At 36.7% G+C, this 21,713-nt stretch overlaps 2 protein-coding genes across 5 annotated transcripts in view; both read left to right on the forward strand.

Annotated features, from left to right (window-relative positions):
• The window catches only part of cald1b (caldesmon 1b), a 29,888-nt gene extending 11,785 nt beyond the window's left edge, over positions 1-18,103 (forward strand). For 2 of the 4 annotated variants that reach the window (XM_084396881.1, XM_084396882.1), the window contains exons 3-17: positions 5,761-5,880; positions 6,340-6,796; positions 6,915-6,959; positions 7,066-7,734; positions 8,632-8,673; positions 8,790-8,863; positions 8,956-9,214; positions 11,056-11,187; positions 11,308-11,351; positions 11,443-11,518; positions 11,593-11,733; positions 11,844-11,966; positions 14,224-14,292; positions 15,499-15,532; positions 16,609-18,103. In XM_084396881.1, the coding sequence (XP_084253007.1) occupies positions 5,761-5,880; positions 6,340-6,796; positions 6,915-6,959; positions 7,066-7,734; positions 8,632-8,673; positions 8,790-8,863; positions 8,956-9,214; positions 11,056-11,187; positions 11,308-11,351; positions 11,443-11,518; positions 11,593-11,733; positions 11,844-11,966; positions 14,224-14,292; positions 15,499-15,532; positions 16,609-16,622 (2,299 nt within the window). In that variant the 3' untranslated portion in view covers positions 16,623-18,103. Of the gene's footprint in view, positions 1-5,760; positions 5,881-6,339; positions 6,797-6,914; positions 6,960-7,065; positions 7,735-8,631; positions 8,674-8,789; positions 8,864-8,955; positions 9,215-11,055; positions 11,188-11,307; positions 11,352-11,442; positions 11,519-11,592; positions 11,734-11,843; positions 11,967-14,223; positions 14,293-14,376; positions 14,405-15,498; positions 15,533-16,608 lie in introns of all 4 variants that reach the window. The other 2 variants (XM_084396883.1, XM_084396884.1) reach the window with 2 other exon arrangements.
• Positions 18,104-18,359: 256 nt separating this feature from the next.
• Positions 18,360-21,686, forward strand: tnnt2d (troponin T2d, cardiac). Its single transcript, XM_084396889.1, has 11 exons — positions 18,360-18,424; positions 18,586-18,629; positions 19,055-19,079; positions 19,161-19,218; positions 19,329-19,445; positions 19,591-19,668; positions 20,046-20,159; positions 20,251-20,363; positions 21,036-21,126; positions 21,337-21,374; positions 21,478-21,686. Coding segments are annotated over exons 2-11 (681 nt in total). The 5' UTR covers positions 18,360-18,424; positions 18,586-18,628; the 3' UTR covers positions 21,524-21,686.
• The last annotated feature ends 27 nt before the right edge of the window (positions 21,687-21,713 follow it).

Below are 21,713 nucleotides of genomic sequence, written 5' to 3' on the forward strand. Positions count from 1 at the left end.
GGCCTGCAAACCTTTATTCTCCTCATTAATTTTTGAAATACATAAAAAGTTTGTATTAGCATGGGTAATGTGTGCTGTGGGTTTGGCAGGCCAGGTTTGTTCAGAGTGTTTATAGTTCACGATGACTTGGCCCACTCATAGACTGAGAGCTGCAGTTTCTCCATCCCTCTATAACTCCCACTGTCCAGAGCTCCATTTAAGGACTGATCTGGAGATGACAGATGCTTTACTGCTCTTTGTGAGGGGTAATACGCATTCCAGAGAGCAGATGACAGCATGCACTAATGTTACACATGACTGTCAGCACATTTGATCATATTTTAGCATAGATGGTTAATGGACGGTGTCCGTGGCAAGGCTGCAGAAGATGTTCTAATGATAACATACACTGTTAGTCTTACACTTTACATGTTTTCCGTTTCTGCAATTGCAATATTTAGGGTCTAGAAGATTACAGTGTTTACAGCGAGATTTTTTTTTCTTTTTATACAAAAGTCTTTGTGATAAATATTCAGATAAAGGAGGATAAGACTCTCTGGTTAAAGAAGGGACTCTATGGTTTATTTTAATTAATTAAAAATGCATGAAAAATACATTTCATTTTGAAAGACTGACACTTCTTGTATGATAAGCATGTTTTTAATTTCTTAAAATTCATTTGGATATTTTTTTAGATGGCAAAAAGTAAAAAATCACAACTGTCCTGATATCATAATGAATAAAGAGCCTCATTAAAATAATAGAAGTCTTGGAAAGAATTAAAAAATATATTTTATTATATATATTTATTTCTAAAGCTACCTTCTATTTGATGTTTTTTTCATTGAACACAATAATGACTTAGTTTAAATTATCTTTTTTTGGGTAATTTCATATATGCCCTAATATATATACATATATATACACATACGTGTATATATATATATATATATATACACTCACCTAAAGGATTATTAGGAACACCTGTTCAATTTCTCATTAATGCAATTATCTAATCAACCAATCACATGGCAGTTGCTTCAATGCATTTAGGGGTGTGGTCCTGGTCAAGACAATCTCCTGAACTCCAAACTGAATGTCAGAATGGGAAAGAAAGGTGATTTAAGCAATTTTGAGCGTGGCACGGTTGTTGGTGCCAGACGGGCCGGTCTGAGTATTTCACAATCTGCTCAGTTACTGGGATTTTCACGCACAACCATTTCTAGGGTTTACAAAGAATGGTGTGAAAAGGGAAAAACATCCAGTATGCGGCAGTCCTGTGGGCGAAAATGCCTTGTTGATGCTAGAGGTCAGAGGAGAATGGGCCGACTGATTCAAGCTGATAGAAGAGCAACTTTGACTGAAATAACCACTCGTTACAACCCAGGTATGCAGCAAAGCATCTGTGAAGCCACAACACGCACAACCTTGAGGCGGATGGGCTACAACAGCAGAAGACCCCACCGGGTACCACTCATCTCCACTACAAATAGGAAAAAGAGGCTACAATTTGCACAAGCTCACCAAAATTGGACAGTTGAAGACTGGAAAAATGTTGCCTGGTCTGATGAGTCTCGATTTCTGTTGAGACATTCAGATGGTAGAGTCAGAATTTGGCGTAAACAGAATGAGAACATGGATCCATCATGCCTTGTTACCACTGTGCAGGCTGGTGGTGGTGGTGTAATGGTGTGGGGGATGTTTTCTTGGCACACTTTAGGCCCCTTAGTGCCAATTGGGCATCGTTTAAATGCCACGGCCTACCTGAGCATTGTTTCTGACCATGTCCATCCCTTTATGACCACCATGTACCCATCCTCTGATGGCTACTTCCAGCAGGATAATGCACCATGTCACAAAGCTCGAATCATTTCAAATTGGTTTCTTGAACATGACAATGAGCTCACTGTACCAAAATGGCCCCCACAGTCACCAGATCTCAACCCAATAGAGCATCTTTGGGATGTGGTGGAACGGGAGCTTCGTGCCCTGGATGTGCATCCCACAAATCTCCATCAACTGCAAGATGCTATCCTATCAATATGGGCCAACATTTCTAAAGAATGCTTTCAGCACCTTGTTGAATCAATGCCACGTAGAATTAAGGCAGTTCTGAAGGCGAAAGGGGGTCAAACACAGTATTAGTATGGTGTTCCTAATAATCCTTTAGGTGAGTGTATATATATATATATATATATATATATATATATATATATATATACACACACATACATTTATATATACACACAAATTTTCACAAATTAATCACAAAAATTATTTAAAGTCATTATTGTATTAAATGAGAAAAGCATCAAATAGACATTATTTGATTCAACAGAATTTATTACACAAAAACTTTTAGGCTACAACGGCCAGTCTTTTTTTTGTGAAAAGCCGCATCTGAATTGGTATTTAGATATATTTACAGACCGTTTAATAATTTATTTATTTCAGCTCAGATGTTTATTTATTTATTTATTTCAGCTCAGATGTGGCATGAATGCATTTACACTGCAATATTTCTATATTTAAAAATATATATTTGTGTGGTGTAACTCTCCAAAAAAAACAATGATATTTGTGAATTAACATTATATTTCTAAAAAAATATATACTTTACCTAGAAAACTATATTTAAATATTCTAATATTCAATTACAAAAAAAAAGAAGTAAAAAAAAAAAAAGGTTAAAACCATATAAAACCAACTTGAATGTAAAAAGATAATTTCTTAGAACCTGGCATGTTTTAAAAGATCTTTCCTTTTCATTATCAGATATGTCTTATTTGTCTTTGACCCTGTGGTCTAAGCACATTAAACTATGAGAAAATAGACTAAAAATTACACACACACACACACAAATCACTTTTAAGCTTCATTATGGCAACAAGCCGATCTAAAAAGGAAATCAAACCTTTAATAAAAATCACTTTCAAATCCAGTTGAAATCCCAAGCCAAATCCACCACGCCTTAATAAAAGCCTTTCATCAAGAGAAATGATGAATTCTGACACTTTCTGCTTTTTTTGTGTGCATGTTAAACTCTGAGTGAGGGCGATATATTTCTCTTCTGCTGCACAATGTCATATTTCAGTCTGGTCTCAGAAGCTGTTCAGTGCATATGTGCTGGAATGACCCAGAGAAAAACTTTATTGAGATGGATGAGTCTCAAGAAAGAAACCTCAAGGCATTTCGACCACATCCACTGGCTTTGTAGTGGAGAAAACAAACTTTATTGGAATCATATCTGGAAAAGACATATTCTCTATGAAAATTATTGATGCTAAAGAATCCAAACTCCCTCAAATCCCAGCCGCCTGTCATGGTTTCCAGTTCAAAACAGCGACGGAGAGAACCCGCATATTTGTGTCAAAGGAAGTGATCATGGCATCGCCAATAAATCCCTTGTGCTTGATTAAACAGCTCACCAGATGCATCAGCATATTTTCTGAATGTGTTTGCTCTTTCAATATAACCACTTCAAAATAAAGCCATCATAATCGTGTCCAATTAAATTTTCAAACATCCGAGTATGAACTAGACTGTCAAAGAAATGCTGTGGCTTCTACTTTATTTACAGTATTCAGCATGTGAATTATATGGATTCATTTTACATTCATTTTGTGCCACAATGGCAGCGTCCAAACATTATTTCAAACTATTGTATCAGTGCATATTTAGAGGATGGTGAAGGTCACACGATGAATTATTGGTCATCATTAGTGGCCTTTCTATAGTACTGAAAGGAATTCTTATACTGTTTTTTTTTAAATTACTTGTATTTTGTACTTACAAATTACTTAATGTTAAATTTAATATAGATTTTCACTGTAAATGATATATATTTTTTCTATTTAAAAAAGAGTAAATTATTTTAAACTAATATTGAAATACTATAAATTATAAATAAAATAAATGTTTTTTTTATAGAAAATTACATTATTTTACCTTTAAAACTATGAATTTCTTTGCAGTATAATATTCATATTTTGAATATATTGTGGTATGATGTCCTGTTATTAAGCAGAGGCATCTTTTATCGCCCAGGAGGAATTTATTTTGTGATCATGACAGATTGACTGTACATTATAATAAATGAACATGAAATATTATGTGAAATGAAACAAGCACAGCTATTGGGAATGCTGTTGGGAAACGCAGCCCAGGTTATCTTTTAAAGGGTTGTCAAATGTGCCGCAGGTAAAGGAAACTCCACAGACTTTGGAATGTTTTGACTGCTGCTTTTAGTCCAAGATTCAGCCATAATGTTTCAGTATCTCTCAGGAGTGTGAGCTTTCTCCCTCAATCTCTCATTGCATTTCATCTGTAGCACTGGAGGTCTGAAAGCTATTGTATTCATCCAGAAACACTTCTTACAAAAGGCGCACTGTATTCTTCCAAGAAAATCACAGATACTCCATCTGACTGTCTTTTTGGATGACCTTTTTCGAGTGGAACTCCCTGAGAGGACCGGATTGTTTCGGATTTCCGCTTTTTGGTCTGAGAAACAAAATTGCGGTCCCTGTTATGGGTTTCTCTCTATCATCTACAACATCTGCAAATGATTGGGAAGGGAAGTGAAGAGGAGATGGGGGGAAAAAAATAAAACCCATCCTCCATCAATTGGTCATTTCAAGTGCTCTCACTGCCTTATAAACACCAACATGCCATGACAAACTCAAGCCAGGCCGGACTCGCTCAACTTCAGCAGAAAGAGGGAGAATCTGAGCACGACATTGTGGGTGCAACATCTGAGACCGACAATGAGGCAACTCTAAGGGGAAAAAGCACATTTGGCATCTAAGTTTACAATCTGGCTAATTTACCATGACGCTAGGATGCTAACAAAGCTTTCCCCTCAGATTGCAGTCCAAACCTCTCTCTGTGTACTCCCATGCCTCAAAGATTTAGTTGCAGTTGAGGTTGTCGGGTCTGACCGGTATCTTAAGCAAGCTGGTAAACCAAACATAAATAAACACAAGAAACTGTTTATATGAATCTCAGGGTCTTAAAAAAAAATGTTTTTTGTTTTTTGTATTGACATTGCATTGCCGTGTTTGTGGTTATACCATTTCAATGCTGTATATGATTATAATAAATATTGCAAATTGAAGAACATTTAGAGGATGCTAGAGGATGAAAGTCATATGATAAATTAAAAGTTAGCCTTTCCATAGTAATATAGAGACTTCTGGGAAAAAATTTCTACAGTTTTTTTTTTTATTATAAATTATAAAATAACTCACATTTTGTATTTACAAACAGTACTTTATTGTAAAAGTACATATATTGTCTCGTTGAGGATAATATAGATTTTTACCTTAAATTATATGGTCATTTATACTTTTTACTTAAAAAAAAAATATTTAACAATATTATAGATAAACAACCACACTTAGCATGGTCAATGTTTTAATGTTTTAAACAAATAAATAAAATAATACAATTAAATAATACATTTTAATTTAAAGAATATTTTTAAGTATGTTAATTAATACAATTATTCAATTTAAATAATTTAATAATAATAATAAATTTTTATGCATATGACTCAAAAATGAATTTCTACTCTTTTAGCTTAAAAAATCATATTTTTTTGTAGACTCTTAAGCTTACATTTGGTTGTATTATCATTATCGACTCTTCGGGGTGATGTTTATTTCTCACAAGCTCTTTCAGTGCTGAGCCAAAAGCGTTCATAAATCTGTCAGTGTTGTCTGTCTGCATTCATACAGAAGAATGAGAGTCTTAACTCACGTCTGTGTCCCACCGCCTCTACAGGATGAACTCTCATGATGAAGATGAGGAAGTGGCCCGGGAGCGTAGGAGGCGAGCCCGTCAGGAACGCCTGCGCAATATGGAGAATGAGGAGTTGAGTAACACAACAACAGAAACAAACAGGTAGATCCATCCAAAAGCATTTTTTTTCATACATTTTGTTTAAAAAAGCTGTCGTATTACAAAGCACTGCACATGAAATGCTGGAAAAAAATATGTATGTAAATATTGTGGCCATGAATTGAGAATTCATTCCCTCATTTTATTCATTCGTTCCCTTGTTTTAGTTAAATCGTGGCTACAAATTAAGAATTTGTTGCCTCAATTTACAAATAAGTGTAACATGGCCACGATTTACTAAAATGAGGGAATGAATTAAAACAAGGGAACAAATTCTTAACATGACATACATATTTTTGCATGTCATGTGTGGAGCTCCGTACTACATAAAAAAAAGTAAACTTGTTTAATGTAATGTAATTATACGTAATTATAAACTTAACTAAAGCCTGATATAAAATCTAAAATATTTGTATAACTCATAAAAGCACTTGGCTACACTGATAATGGTGTTGTTTTCAGTACAGAGACGTCCTCATTGATCTCTAGTTCTGCTCCAGCTGAGGATGATGATCAGGCTCTCTTGGAGAAGATCGCCAAGAGAGAGGAGCGGAGACAGAAAAGGATGAAGGAAGCTTTGGAGAGACAGAAGGAACTTGATCCCACCATCACGGATGAAACTGTCACCACAGAGGACGAGCCAAGTCGTAGAAACGACAAACTAGACTCCTCCCAAAATGACATTTCCTCAACAGAAACCAATTCCTGGAAGGAAAAGGAAGAGATGAAAGAGGAGGAAAAGGAAGAGATAAAAGAGGAGGAAAAGATAGAGGAAAGCAACGTGGAGGTTGAGGAGACAGTCGCAGTAAAGGAGGATCCAATGTCATTTACAGCAGCAGACGAACCTAAAGAATCTTCCGAGAAGATAGACAAACCAGAAGAGGAAGACAGACCACAAAGGTCCTACCTCAGAGAACAGGTAATTTCCTCAACATTTTTTGCTGTCATCCAACTTATGATGAAGGTTCAGTACATTAGCGAGGCATTTCATGTGGTTTCTGCATTATTCGTTTATTCTGACACTTCATTTGTTACAGGAATCCATGGAAGAGAAACCCAAAGAACCAGCGGTACCAGATGAGGTATGAGGTTCTTTCGTTTTTTGAGTTTATAACAAAAAAATTGGTGAATGCCTTTGAATTGATTTCTTTGTCTGAAATTATTTTAAATTATGTGTTATATTTTTAGGAAGAATCTGTTAGCGAAAATATAGAGACTAAAGAACAAACAAAAGTAGATTTAGCAAGTACAGATTTAGAAAAAAAAAAGGTTGAATCTGAAAGTCTGATATCAAGAAAAGAGGACAAAATAGAGGTGGAAGTCATAGTGGAGTCAGCTTCACCAGAGATTGAGAAAGAAAAGCTGGTAACGAAAGAAGAACATGTAAAGGAACCTGAAGAACACGTAAAGGAACCTGAAGAACTTGTAAAGGAACCTGAAGAACATGTAAAGGAACCTGAAGAACATGTAAAGGAACCTGAAGAAAAACTTGTGGAGGTGAAGTTTCAAATTCAAGATAAAGCTCCAGAGAAGGAGGCGGCTGAGAAACCTATGAAAGAGCAAGAGAAACCCCATGTAGCTGTTGAAGAAACACCAAAGAAATCATTCAGGGAAGTTGAGGTGAAGGCCAAAACCCCAAAGAAAGAGGAGGAAAAACCACAACTGAAGATGGAGGTTGAAGAAAAACCATCAACGCCAAAGAAGAAGGTTGAGGAGAAACCTGTGACTCCAAAGAAAGAGGTTGAAGAGAAACCTGTGACTCCAAAGAAAGAGGTTGAGGAAAAGCCTAAATGGAAGAAAGAGGCTGTAGAAACGAAGGCCAAACTTGAAGAAAAAGTCAAATCAAAAAAGGAGGAGGTATTTGCCTCTTACCCTGAGTGATGCATAAATCACAGAAGTATGCACAGCTCACGCTTTTAATGCGCATTTCCGTTTGACTGGATGGACACAGCGTGAATCTCATGAAACCTGTGAAGAACATGTTCAGGTCATTTCACCCCCTAAAGGATTTTTCATTTTTCATAAATAAAATTGTAAGATATATAATATATAAAACAAAATATATGTATATATCATATTGGTTTATCATTGTTTTACACAACTTTTGTTCTGTAATACACTTAATAAAATTTTTTTTATGTATTACAGTAATAATAATCTAATGAGAATTGAGAATATTGGGAATTACATTGGGGGTGTCACAATAAAAAAAATAAAAATGAATAGTCCTAAAAATAAGCTTAATTTTCTTCATGCAAAATATAATTTAATCAATTTTCATTGATTTTGTGGTGAAATGTTACCTGGACATGTTTTCATAAGATTTACCCATTTATGATCACATATCACTTTGCTTTATACATGTACAGTTGTGGTCATAATGATTGGCATCCATGGTAAATATGATCAAAGCATTTATTTCATAATGTGTCCCCCCCCCCCACTTTCAATTCTTTTACCTCAATGCATTTTTTTTTTTATGAAATATCAAAGGATAAATAATGCAGATTTAGTATTAAAGCCATCTTTGATCATATTTACTAGGGGTGCCAATAATTCTGACCGCAACTGTATATGCAGTTCTGAAAATGCAATATTTGTGTCAAGACTGCCTAGTGTTGCTCTGTTTTTGCTGTGTAATTTGCATGCAGTGTGGTCAATTCTCCATGCAATACCCACTGATTGCTATGTTAGAAAAATCACTTTCTGTCAGACTAATGACAGAAATGAAGGTGCTTGTTTTTGTCTCTTTAGGTTGTGGAGGAAAAGCCGAAACCTACCTTTTTGCGTGACAAAGTAAGTGAATGGTGCAAATAGCATCACAACTCTACCAGAACGTTTGTGTTTGACAGAAGGACAGCTCAACCTGAGAATAAAATAATAAAGCTCATTTACTCTTTCTCCATTCAAAGCTAAAAGTGTCAACAAAGCCACAAGATGTAGCTGAAAGCACCGCCAAAGTCAAGAAACCAGAGAAGACACTAAGGCACAGACAGATTAATTTGTCATTTCACAATTGATTCCATTTGTTTTTGGAGAGCCACAATGAGAATAAAGCCATTTTTCTTCACATTTTAGTCCAACCAGCTTGCGTTCTCCTGAAACAGAGAAGCAGGATCCCATCGCCAAGCTGGAAGCAGAACGCAAGCTTCAGGAGCTGAAGCGCCGGCGGAACGAGACGGACAGCGAGGTGCTGGAGAAGATGAAGCAGAAGCAGCAAGTGGCCGAGGCTGAACTGGAAGAGCTGAAGAAGAAGAGGGAGGAGAGGAAGAAGATTCTGGAGGAGGAGGAGAAGCAGAAGAAACAGCAGCTGGCAGAAAAGAAAGCCAAAGAGGAGGTTGATTTTTTTCTTGGTTTCCAACAAATTCTTGGTTTAAAAAGTAAAAAAATATTTGGAATGCTAGTCCTATATTCTGGAGTACTATCTGGTAAAAATAGTGTATAAATTGGAATCAATCAAATGTGCAAGAATTAAAATCTAAGACTAAAGCAGACAAAAGCCCAAAGTATACTCCGGTTTTTAGCGTATTGTGCACTGTCGAACACATAGCCTTCCAAAGTATACCAAAGACTTTAGATATACAAAGACAATGCACTCATATTACTATGAATTGGACAATATGGCGCAATAAGTCCCACCTTTTAAACAGAAATGCCAAGCACTAATTGGTAAAGTCATTACGTCTCTGTAGCTGCCTTTGGAAGCTCCTATAGAAACAGTCTGTGTTCTGAGACGTACGCTTAGGACTGCACATGCGCATTGGCTGAACCTGCCTAAAAAATGCTGTTTTTGTCATGATTTGAGCATTTAGAAACAAAATTTATGAGAAAGTTGTTGTCAGATTTCATTGGTTTCAAAGACGAAATGTAATCGTAAGGTTGGTGAACAGCTTTGGAGAATTGGATGCTTCCCCATTCAAAGAGATATGAGCTGTAATTGCATGAATGAAACAGCTGCCAGAGAGGCGTTTCAAAGATGGCCGCCGAGTGAAATGATCTGCTTTAAAGGGACTTTGAGTATCTATTTGATAGTGTGTGCGAACACAGGCGCTCGACACGTGCGCACTAGAAAGTTTCATCCTTGTCCCGTATCTCTAGAAGTTATTACAGATAAAATGAGTTGTTACTCGTCACATAAGCGCTTAACGTGGGCATCTATTGTTGTTGCCGTCTCCAGTAGTTTGTTGTCTATCTATCTCATCAGTTTTTTTCGCCTGTGAAAAAGCGGGTCAAGCCAGTGTTGCCACCTTGTGAACAAACTAATTACTGCACAAAAAATTTGATGTGATGGCTGTGCAGAACCTGATTTCACCAAGTGCAACATGTTCCTGGATAATAATCTTTGTTGATCCTGGAACAACATTCTAATCGACCAATCAGATTTGAGGGACAAGTAAAGTTTACAGTTTATGTCAAGTTCAGGCTCACAATCAGGGTATAGGTGCTTCTAAAAAAAATTCACCTATCGTTTATCGTTGGGTAGGGTTAGGTTTAGGGATATGGTTAGGACTAAATTTTCAGACAGGAATGTTGTTCCTGTGACCCAGGAACACTTCCAACTCTGAAAAATCAGGACGTGCGATGGCTGCACGAGTACAGTATGTGCTTACTATGCTGATGATGAAATTTGCATCATGTGGGTACGCATAGCGTACGCATAAAACTGAAGTATACTTTAGACTTAAGGGGCCATTCGACAATTTAAAGTCCGCGTGAACCGGAAGTTGCAAACGACTTTTCTCCAGTGCTGTGACGTATTTCCCAGTGAAAAGGAATATTGAACAGAGGGCAGGGTTTTACTCTAGCGCTCCTCCTCTCCATCTCTCGCTCATTACAGACTAACGATTTGAGGGGAGTGGTTAAGCGTTTCCCAAACCAAGCCGTCAAACCTACGTCATCAGGGAAGGTCCTCCAATGCAGAGGGGAGGGGCATTTTCAGATTTTGATTAAAGATTACGAAGCCCAAAAAAAATGTTCTGTGTTTTAACTTGCACGGATTAATTGTTCACCACAAGACTAGTAATATGCGCTAACAAAGTAAATAGGGTCCATTTTGATTTCAGTTGGACTTTAAAGATAGAGCAATGGAATACAAAAACATGTTCTGTGTGAAGAGCATCATGCACGTTGATTATTATAATGCGGCCCTTGTCGTCTTCTCTCCACTAAAATGAACAGGAAGAGAGGAGGAAGATGAAGGAAGAGATTGAGCGAAGGCGAGCAGAGGCAGCCGAGAAAAAAAAACAGAAGGAGTCGTCGAAAGAAGGGAGCAAAGCACCATTCATCGCTCCAAAGGGCGCCTCTGCAAAAGTCAGTGGCTCTCTGACCTATTCTAGCGTCACTTACAAAAAAGCTGATTTTTTGGGGATATGGTACTATAGTGTTTTATGTGATACACTTTACACTATATTTGTTGCATTTGTTTGACAGATTGGTGAGAAAGCAGAATTTCTAAACAAATCTGCTTTAAAAAGGTAAGAAGTAATTTTATGCGGTTACTCAACAGTTGACCACATACTGGGATCTGGGATATAGAGTTGATATTGTTTTTTTATATATAACCAGTCCGGTGAAGACGTCACACACTCCATTAGTTTGCAAGATTGGAAACAGACTGGAGCAGTACACTTCTGCTGTTCAGGTGAGGAATAGTGAACACTAAAGCGGCCATCTCTCGTTTAGAGCTCAGTATGAGACTCTTTATCTGTTCACCAGACCAAAGAGTTGACCAGATCACCCAAATCTCCTGTGGACGTACCTGTGGCTGAAGGGCTGCGGAGCATCAAGAGTATGTGGGAGAAGGGGAATGTGGTCAATCCCACCCCGAGTCCTGCAAGCCCCCCAGCGGTCACCAAGGTACAAGTGGAGAGAAACTGTTTTAGTGCATGACTGCTGAAAGAAGCCGATACAGCAGGATTACTTTGTCTGAAAACATAAGTATAAAATCCTGCTAACTGTCCGATCAGGAAACAGCTGGTCTGAACATCGGCGTGGCTGGGCGCATTAACAGCTGGAAAACCAAGACTCCAGAGCCGAAGCCCACTGAACCCAAACCAGCCCCTGAACCAGAAAAACCACCTGCCAAAACAGTGAGTCTTGGTTTTGTCATCTATCTATCTATCTATCTATCTATCTATCTATCTATCTATCTATCTATCTATCTATCTATCTATCTATCTATCTATCTATCTATCTATCTATCTATCTATCTATCTATCTATCTATCTATCTATCTACCTACCTACCTACCTACCTACCTACCTACCATTATAGTATAATATTTTAAAAAGCTTATATTTATATAATTTTATATTAATTTTTTTAATATAATTTAGTTTAAACATTTAGTTTAAGTTTTTGTGATGTTAAATGTTAGTTTAAGTTACATTTTTGTGAAGTGCTTTTGTCATTTTATCATTTCTTTAATAATTCTATTTATGTTTAATACATTTTTATACCAGGTTTTTTTTTGTGTGTAATTTTAGTAATTCAATTTAAAATTATTTCAGTTAGATGCCAAGGTTTATAAGTTTTTCATGTAATATTTAGATTTAATTTTATTTCAGCTCCCTTTTAATCCTCTAATTATAAAAAAAAGACTAATAACAGAAAAAATCATTTGGACCCCCCAGTGTTCAAGACGTCTTTACGGTAGAACATTAGGTTTACATAATTTAACTTTAGAATTTATATATCTACATTTTCTAAGAAATCATGGAATGCAAAACTTTCACAGGAACAGTAAGGAATGGTTTCACACAGGTTGTGTAAGTAAACTCTCTTATATTCTGTATGGTACAGGGTGGCCCTCCAGTGAGTCTTTAGTGTATTGCAATTGCCCATCTGACTCTGGTTTAGATTTAAGAATTACAGCAATCAAATTTTTTCGAATAAAATATGTTTTCTTTTTTTCTACTTTTTCTTTATTAGAAAAAGCATATTCTAACAGATATACATCAAATATATACAGATATACAGCGGTCCAATCAGCGAACAGAGGCAGTGGCTGAGAACGATGACGTTGAGGTCGTGCGCTAGTTTGAGTTGTAGGGTTACGTCACGACCAAAGGTTAGCGATTGGTTATGGCAGATCCAATAGTTTTAAACTTCAACAGAGTACCCGCCTACAAGGAAGTTAACGCTTGTCAATGGAGAGAGGCCAGACTCTCTGTACAAATGAAATGTACGAGAGTCTGGTAGAACCAGGCTAAGAGACTATAGCCAGTAGTAGGCGCTAGTGCCGCATGTTTTCAACCCGCCCATAGGGGGTGGGATCTCACGATAAAACAGCGTCTTTTCAGTTTTGAGTCAACTAGTAGCCTAGTTGTATCATTTCTTCCGATTCTGCCCTCTGTAACCGGTAGGCGTGGCTTGGGAGTGGCCTCGTAGGGCAGTGAAGCAAGTGCATTCTGGGAGTTGTCTTTCATCCACAAGAGCCAAAAATAAATTTTCTGGCTTTTCTCAGTCTAGAAGGCACCAACTGAAATATCCCTTTAACTCAAGCACACACACGTGCACACACACACCACACAAAAAAGACACGCTAGAATTATAGATATGTAAATGATTGTATCCACATTTCTACCCTCTACTGTGTGACTTGTTGGTCATTGTAATGTAATATACAATGACCAAATTAAGTGATTTGTTCCCATTCTTTCCGTATTATGTATGTCATGCATTTTATATTATATTGTGTATAATTTCTTTGGTACAGCACTTTGGTCAGTTTTGCTGTTTAAGCGTGCTGTAAAAATAAATTGTACTTACTGAAATATATATTATATGTATAAAAAATCTAAACATTGAGAAAATCGCCTTTAAAGTTGTCCAATTATGTTTGCGATTTTGCTGCATCCACTCACAAAAAATTTTTTTTTTATATATTTACGGTAGGAAATTTACAAAATATCTTCATGGAACATGATCTTTACTTAATATCCTAATGATTTTAGGCATAAAGGAAAAATCGATAATTTTGACCCATACAATGTATTGTTGGCTATTGCCACAAATATACCCGTGCGACTTGTGACTGGTTTTGTGGTCCAGGGTCACATATATGGTAATAATTCTATTATGGTTTTAACATCTGGCACACCCTCAGTATTTTTTATAGTATTGTGCTATATTTACTTTATCTCTATCTTCTTCCCACTCCTCTAGCTGTGGCCTTTTATTCTCCTTTTCACTTTTCCTTCACACTGCTGTCCACTGTTTTTCCTCTGCTTCTATTCAATCCCCCTCTAGAAAGGTAAGCTTTAATACAGAAACATAAAAAAAAAAATCCATTAACAACCTATTTCCAAATCTAATGGAGGATGGTTTGTAATTTTGTTTTGACAGGACCAGAAGCCAGCTGATGTCACTAAACCACGTGGCCCATGGGAAACAAAGGGCTCCACACCTGCCAAGGTGAGCTGAGTGGGTTGAAATATAATAAAGTGTTTAATCCATCAAAGTCAGTTGTTTAATTTACTGACTGTTTCCTTTCACCAGCCCAGAAAAGACATTGACAGACTGAGAGGTATAACAGGAAGTACCAAAGTGGTCTCTGACACCTGTTGATTTTATGGATTGTTATTCACTTCACACAAATTATTGTCTCACCCACTTTACAATTAACTAGCAAGTCTTTTGGTAGCTGAATATATGTGAAAGATTTGTCTCCGGCCGCATGAATTCAAGTGATGGCCCTGTTTCCAAAAAAACCTTTCGTCTCAGTGGTTCATTTTATACTGCATATGACTTGATTTTATACTGTATATGACACTGGTTTGTACTATGGTCCATCAGCACCACTGTATCCATCATCCCTTTCTCAGGCATTGTGACTAAAATATTCTGTCAGATTAAGATCAAATGAGTATGCTTGCTTATTTTCTGTTCTTTGTTAGTTTCTGTTTATTTTTCCCACAAATGGTATTAACAGTTGCTCTTTTAATAGTATCAAAAAAATACCAACACATTCTCATGGCAATTTCTAACTATTTAACATTTTGGTGCACCATTACATTTTGTAAAAAAAATTGTACGATCTGCTTATGGCCCTGTAACATTTATGTTTAGGGGTGGGCCTTCGCGATACATTTTTTCGTTTTCATGTTTCACATCGTACGAATCAGGGATGCACAATATATCGACCACCATATCTGTAATGGCCGATATATGTTCATTTTTAGTGTTTTTGTTATCGGTCCGATAAGAAATTTGTCTGATATCTTAAATCCGATAATGGATTTTATTTTATCCATGGAAAATGTATAAATATTTAAGGCAAGATGGCCATAGTCGTGTAAAATTAATTTTAAAACTTCAACTAGGCTACTGCACTGTATATGTTTGATTTATGTTGAAGCGTTTGGGACATGGCTTTTAATGGTGAGACTTTTTTTTTGTAATCAGGCACTCAAAAATTATATAAAAATGTGGATTTATATTTATCGGCCAATATATCAGTTATCGGCTTTCAAATATAAAGAATTTTCGGATACCGGTAAAGGTGAACATTTTTATATAAGTGTATCCCCAGTACAAATTCACATGAAATCTTAAAATAGGTTAAAAATGCCTAAAGCAAGACCTTTTCAAATCCCTCTCTTGTATTGCTTTTTGTCCCAGGTGTTCGCAGCCAAAAGTAAATTCGTCACAAATGGTGAGTGACTGTAGTTTTTTGTTTTTCTCTCTCATTCAGTTCCAAATGTCAACATTTTTTATATTTGTTAAAGTGATCATTCAACCAAAAATAACATTTCTGTCATTACTTACCCTCATATACATACAAAAGACTTATTAGATATTGAAAAGAATGTTTTAACTGTTTTTGTCAATACAAATGAAAATCAAATGGGGTCCAAAAAATTACATGGGTCCTTATTGACTTTCACTGGCCCAAAAAGACATTTTTCAAAATATCTTAGTAGATTTTCTCTCTAAAAAGGGTGGAGCAGTGGGGGGTGTTTTAACTGACAGCGGCGCGGTGACAGCAAATGTCTGAAGTCATAACTCTAACTGGGAAGTGCTATTGTAAATCTCTAGTTCACATATCATGCCACGCTATATTTAAAGCACCGACCTTGTTCTCCTGCATTGGTACTCCACGAACCGCATAATTCCAGTGTGTTCATTTCACCCAGCACCTCCTGTGCAGCATCATAACGCATCGCATTCCCCGCCGCAGCTGTTCTGTTGTGCCACTGCATAGACGTGAATCACTGGATTAGCATGATGTCCCACAGCAAAGCAGTTTAATATTTAGAGTTACAGAAGGGATGAAAGTATCACATTATGTCACATTACCCGCCTTAACACCCACATATTCTGACAGGGATCCGGCTTTTGCGGTTTATTATTATTCATTCAACGATGCTAGCGAAGAAGTTAACAAAGAAGCCAGTGGCAGCAATCCATCTTTCAGGTGAACTTGTCCTTGAGAGTCACATAGATGACAATGTACTAGATATTTGTCCCACTTGTGGCACAACTTGAGACACCCATGACATTGTCACTTGTGCGTTTTCGTCTGGGTCACGGCCCCAATGTGTTTAACTCACTAACTGGGAACAGGTGCGGATGGCTGGTCTATTTGCTTTCGTGTATTTGAGGATGTGTTGAAAAAGCCTGCTGAGTTATACACATGACGTACAGTATGTAGAGCAAATGTAACTCTCTTGTACTGTCTCTTTGCTAACTCAATAGCACATTAACAACATATTCCCTTATGTTCTACAGGAACAAGAAAATAAGGACATCCGAATAAACCCCAGATCAGCCGAAATGGAAGACGCTTCCAATAATATGTGCATAATTTTGCAATTTCAGAACACAGATTTTACAACAAGTGGCAACCAAACACAGTACAAAATATAAATCATGCAAAAATGTCTTTAAAATCAAACATTATTACAGTTACCATAAACCAAACAGGCCCAATAATACATATTAAAGTATTAGTATTACTATCAAACATTAACAAGTGACAGGTGCATTTACGCTAAAACACTGTAGAGTTTGATTGGACGCAAGTGTTTAAGTGGAAAGTGTTTTCACCTCCCTTTTAAACATTGATAAGCCTATTTATTTTGCTATACTAATGCATGCTTATACGGTTATTTTTTTCCTGCTGTTCACAATGCTATAATTTGAACAAAAATCTCATTTGCGCATTTGAACTATATAAACAGCTACCAGTAACCATTAGAACTAATAGATGCGGTCACATTAGCGAGAAAATTGTCTATTTTCAATAGTAGCAACGTATGAAGCACTGCTCAAACAGAAGTCTGTTGGGCAACAGAGCAAATTCGAAACTGAACCTGTTGCGAAATCGCCGTGGTGAAATCTTTTGCATTACTATTTGATTCCTATTAAAATGACTGGATTTTGCCCGCAAAAAATTCATCTGTAAATGTGACCGCACCTTTAGGAACATTTAGCCTTTTTATCCCTGATTAAAACATATAATAATAAAAATACAACAGAAAAATCTTTTGAACTTCCCATCATCCCTCCGGGGTTTCAGATGACCTGTTGAATTTACACTCATGATTTAATGCTTTGAAACATGTTGTGGTTTAGGTGTTTGATTGTGCTTTGCTGATGCTGCTTTTGCCTATATGATTTTTATTCATATGCTTTGCACTTGGAGTCTCAAAGTCATGCTATGAACACTACACTACACATCTGATAAAGCCGCGGTCAGCCGGTCACGTTAGACTTTTCACAAGTTTTTTATATTTTTTTTATAATCATGAATTCAGCATATAACAAATAGTAATAGGCCTACATTCAGAATGTAAATATATACATTCTACTTGACTAAACATATGCATTCTTTTAATTCAGACAAGAGGTCACACTGTGACGGATCAATCTTCTACTGGCCAAGCGTCTTCACATAATGCGAATTCGAAGGTCAGAGTTCACCAAACTTTAACGTTGGAATGCATGAGCTTGCATTTGCGGCCTGACGCATTCGCATGCATATGAATGGAAGTCAATGGAACGTAAAGTGTAGTGTGACCGCCCCTTAAGACAGTAATACAAATCGTACAAATATAGCATTATAAAATATTTGGGAAGTAATATAGCTTAACTATTTCAAAATATCAATACAATTTTTTTTATATTTCCTACTTTAACAGTTCAAACGGTCAGTGATGATCAAAACAACTGTACAATTATTGTATTATCAAGCAAGCCTACACAGTAAAGTAATGATACATGCACACACTGCCTCTGCGTCTTTTCTGTTCTGCACTCATTGTCATTTGAGACAAGCCGTCAGCTCCTTTCTCTGAACGGATTGGGTTTCACGGGGTGACAAAACCAGGCAGACTATGAGCAGGTCAAAGAGAATTTTTGGTTTTAGAACTTGACAGAAATGCATCTGACAGTCTAACAATAGAAGAAGGCTTTCAGCACAAGCCAATGAGAGGACAATGTGGTCACGTGGTGTGTTAGTATGTTAGCCTTGAGACTGAGGGCCGATGCACTAACACACTCTAAAAGAGAGCTGCTCCATCTCTGAGAACGAGAAACAACCCAGGTAAGAGTTTCAAGATGAATCAGTATATCAGCATATTCTCCAACCCCCCATCCCTTGTGTGAATAATGAGCAAGATGTATTTTGGCATTTTGTGTTGCATATTAAAATGTTTGTTGTTGCTTAATATATGCTGCATGTAATCTTTTACATTATTTATATAGTCATGTCTGACACAGAAGATGTGATGGATGAGGGGGTTCAGTGAGTAACAGTTTTAATTCTGCAAATATTATGATAAAAAAAGTTATCAATCTTGCAATTAATTCCATGTGCATTGTATTTTCACTTATAAATCTTTTTGTCTGTGTGTTTTATCTCATTTTTATAAAAGGGAGGAAGGTATTGTATCACAATGTCTATATATATATTATATATATAATATATATAACTCCAAAATGTATTTATTTATTACAATGCAAGTGGCTATTTACCTACTTTTACATATATTGTTTACACCAAGTATAATTACAAATAGTAAATGCATATTGTAAATAAAAGTGATGCTATTCGGTAAATCTGAGCAAAGTTTAAATTTCTTTTTATTAATAGTAACTTTTTATTATTTTTAATTGTTTACTGTAACTGTTCTATTCAATTGCTGTTAAAAAACATATATTTCTCCAATTATAGTGGACGAATCAAAATCCAAACCAAAGTAAGTTCCATTATTCTCTTGTATGCATCATTATATATCCAGATTAAACTGTTTTTTAATGTCTTAATCTTTTATCTTCAGGTATCTATCAAATATCCAAGCACCAAAGATCCCAGAGGGAGATAAAGTCGATTTTGATGTAAGTAGGATATTTTCCAAACTGTTAGACTCCCTTTAAACGCATACCTCTCACTTTCAAACTCTAAAATCTATATCATTCTCTCTCTCTCTGTGCGTGTGTGTGTGTAGGACATCCAAAAAAAGCGTCAGGAGAAGGATTTAACAGAACTACAGTCTCTAATAGAGGCTCATTTCCTCCAGAGACAGAAAGATGAAGAGGAACTCATTTCTCTGGTCAACAGAATCGTGAGTGTTTCCTCATGAATATTGTTTTTTATTTATTGTTAAATTTGTATATCAAAAAAGAGGCAGAACTACATTAACTTGATAACACCTCGCAGATCCTGCGAGAGGAACTTCTGAGCAGAATTATGTAAATATGTTTTAACAGGAGAAGAGGCGAGCAGAGAGGGCCGAGCAGCAGCGAGAAAGAGCAGAGAAAGAGAAAGAGCGTCAGGCCAGACTCGCTGTGAGTTACTGTCAAATTCTGCACAAACACCTGCCGAACCAGTGCTTTATGCAAATATGATCATAAAAATAGTAAAAAGGCAGTTATATATGATCAAATACTGTCCCCGGACCCCAGTTTGAAAACCGCTGTGCTGTGCCAAACTACACCAGCTGCATACCGGAACATCTAACATCTAACAAGTCTTGAATTTACACTTTTGAATTACCTTTGTGGAGGATGTTAGCAAAATCCACCCTATATTGTCAAACTAATCTGCTGTTGAATCATTTCTACAAAACCAAGTGAATCTGTCAGTGTCCAGTCAGTGAAGTGAAACAATGAACCACAGGCTCCTAGCAGAGATAAAACCAATCTACAATCTAAACTGTTCACAGGAAGAGAGAGAGAGGAAGGAGCAGGAAGAGCACAGAAAGAAGCATGATGACGATGCCAAGAAGAAGAAAGCTCTCACCAACATGACCCAGCAGTACGGTGGCGTTCAGCAAAGGGTCAGTGTTCACCGTATTTGAATATTGTCAAGTTACATGATCATTTTGTGCAGATTCTTTCACTAATATTATAATTATCGCTGAACTAAAGGGTGAAGGACGCAAAGGTGCCAAGAAACAGACCGAAAGGGAGAAAAAGAAGAAGATCCTGGCTGACCGCCGAAAACCACTGAATATTGACCACCTGAGTGACGACAAACTCAAGTACGACAGTTTTTCATATACATATTCTTTAATAATAATAAATAAAAAAAAACACACCAAGTGATTGATATGTCTAACATTTTATTAATTTCTAACAGTATTTTTCTTTTGTTGTTGTTAAGGACAGACCAGGAAACAGAACTACAGGAAATAGTTCATTATTTAGAACTTGAATGAGAATAATTTAGAATTTCTTAGAACACTAAAAATAGTAGGCCTAGCCTACCGTTCGCACTGAACGCAATGAATGAATGACATTAAGATGCTTCCCCCCACCCCGAACTATTTACTATAACTACATAAACTATACGCAACCAGTATCAAATCACTATTTAAGAAAAAATATAAAGCCTTGGCCTAGTTGTAGTGGCCGACTGGCCGTTCGCAATGAACGCGTTCTTGCGTTTAAAAAAGCAAGGAATGGGAATGAACTTGGGACGCGTTTTTTTCTGAAGTACAGCAGAAACTACACAATCACTATCAAATTGCCTACTACTATATTAAAATATTTGCTGTTCTTGAGTTTAATGAGCGAAGAATTTGAAAGAACTTTTCTTGGAACGAGTTTTTCCGAACCTAAACGGCAACAAGGCTCTGAAAAACATCGCATTGGAACAAAAACAAAACGCTTTCTGTGTGAACCCACCTTCATATTTCTGTCACTCGTTTCAGGGACAAAGCCAATGAGTTGTGGCAGTGGCTGATGGACCTGGAAGCAGAAAAATACGATCTCAATGAGAAACAGAAACGCCAGAAATATGATGTAAGTGATATCTAAACTTCTTTTACTTACTTTGAAGTTGCTTGTGGGGCTTTATGGCGCTTCTGTAAGGCCGTTTTTTAGGGTTTGCAGCAATTAACAGTTTCACAAAATCCAGTTCACTTTTTAACGGCTAGAGCTTGGACTGAGGTATAAGTTGTGTTCATTATCACTGTATCCTGTTAGCACTTGTCATGTTTCTGTCTCTCACAGATAAATCAGCTCATTTGCCGCGTCCAGGATCACCAGAGGTAAGATTCACAAGCTTCACATCTCGCTAACTGCTATAAGTGTTGAGTCATTCGGTTTTAAATCCAAAATCTATTTTTAAACTCTTGCTTTTCTATCTCTTAGTGCCAAGGGACGCGGCAAAGGCAAGGTGGGAGGAAGGCTGAGATAGATGTTGACAGCAGATATGAGAGGATTTTGTGTCCTCGTGCATTCGTTTTTTGTTTGTTTGATGGTGATATTTAAAAGTCATTGTTCTGAACATACAAAAAAAAGCCTTGGCTGTATATTTTTGCTCTGCATTTTGCCATGAATAAATGCTATTACTGACTGTTCATTTTAGTGTACTCAATTTGTGATGT

This window comes from Rutilus rutilus, assembly GCF_951802725.1.
Source record: "Rutilus rutilus genome assembly, chromosome: 23".
Taxonomy (NCBI): Eukaryota; Metazoa; Chordata; class Actinopteri; order Cypriniformes; family Leuciscidae; genus Rutilus; species Rutilus rutilus.

Excerpts from the sequence above, each read along its gene's own strand:
- tnnt2d (XM_084396889.1), top strand. Across the intron at positions 19,219-19,328 it reads GAGATAAAGTCGATTTTGAT|GACATCCAAAAAAAGCGTCA; the intron begins GTAAGTAGGATA and ends GTGTGTGTGTAG. Across the intron at positions 20,364-21,035 it reads CTGAGTGACGACAAACTCAA|GGACAAAGCCAATGAGTTGT; the intron begins GTACGACAGTTT and ends CACTCGTTTCAG.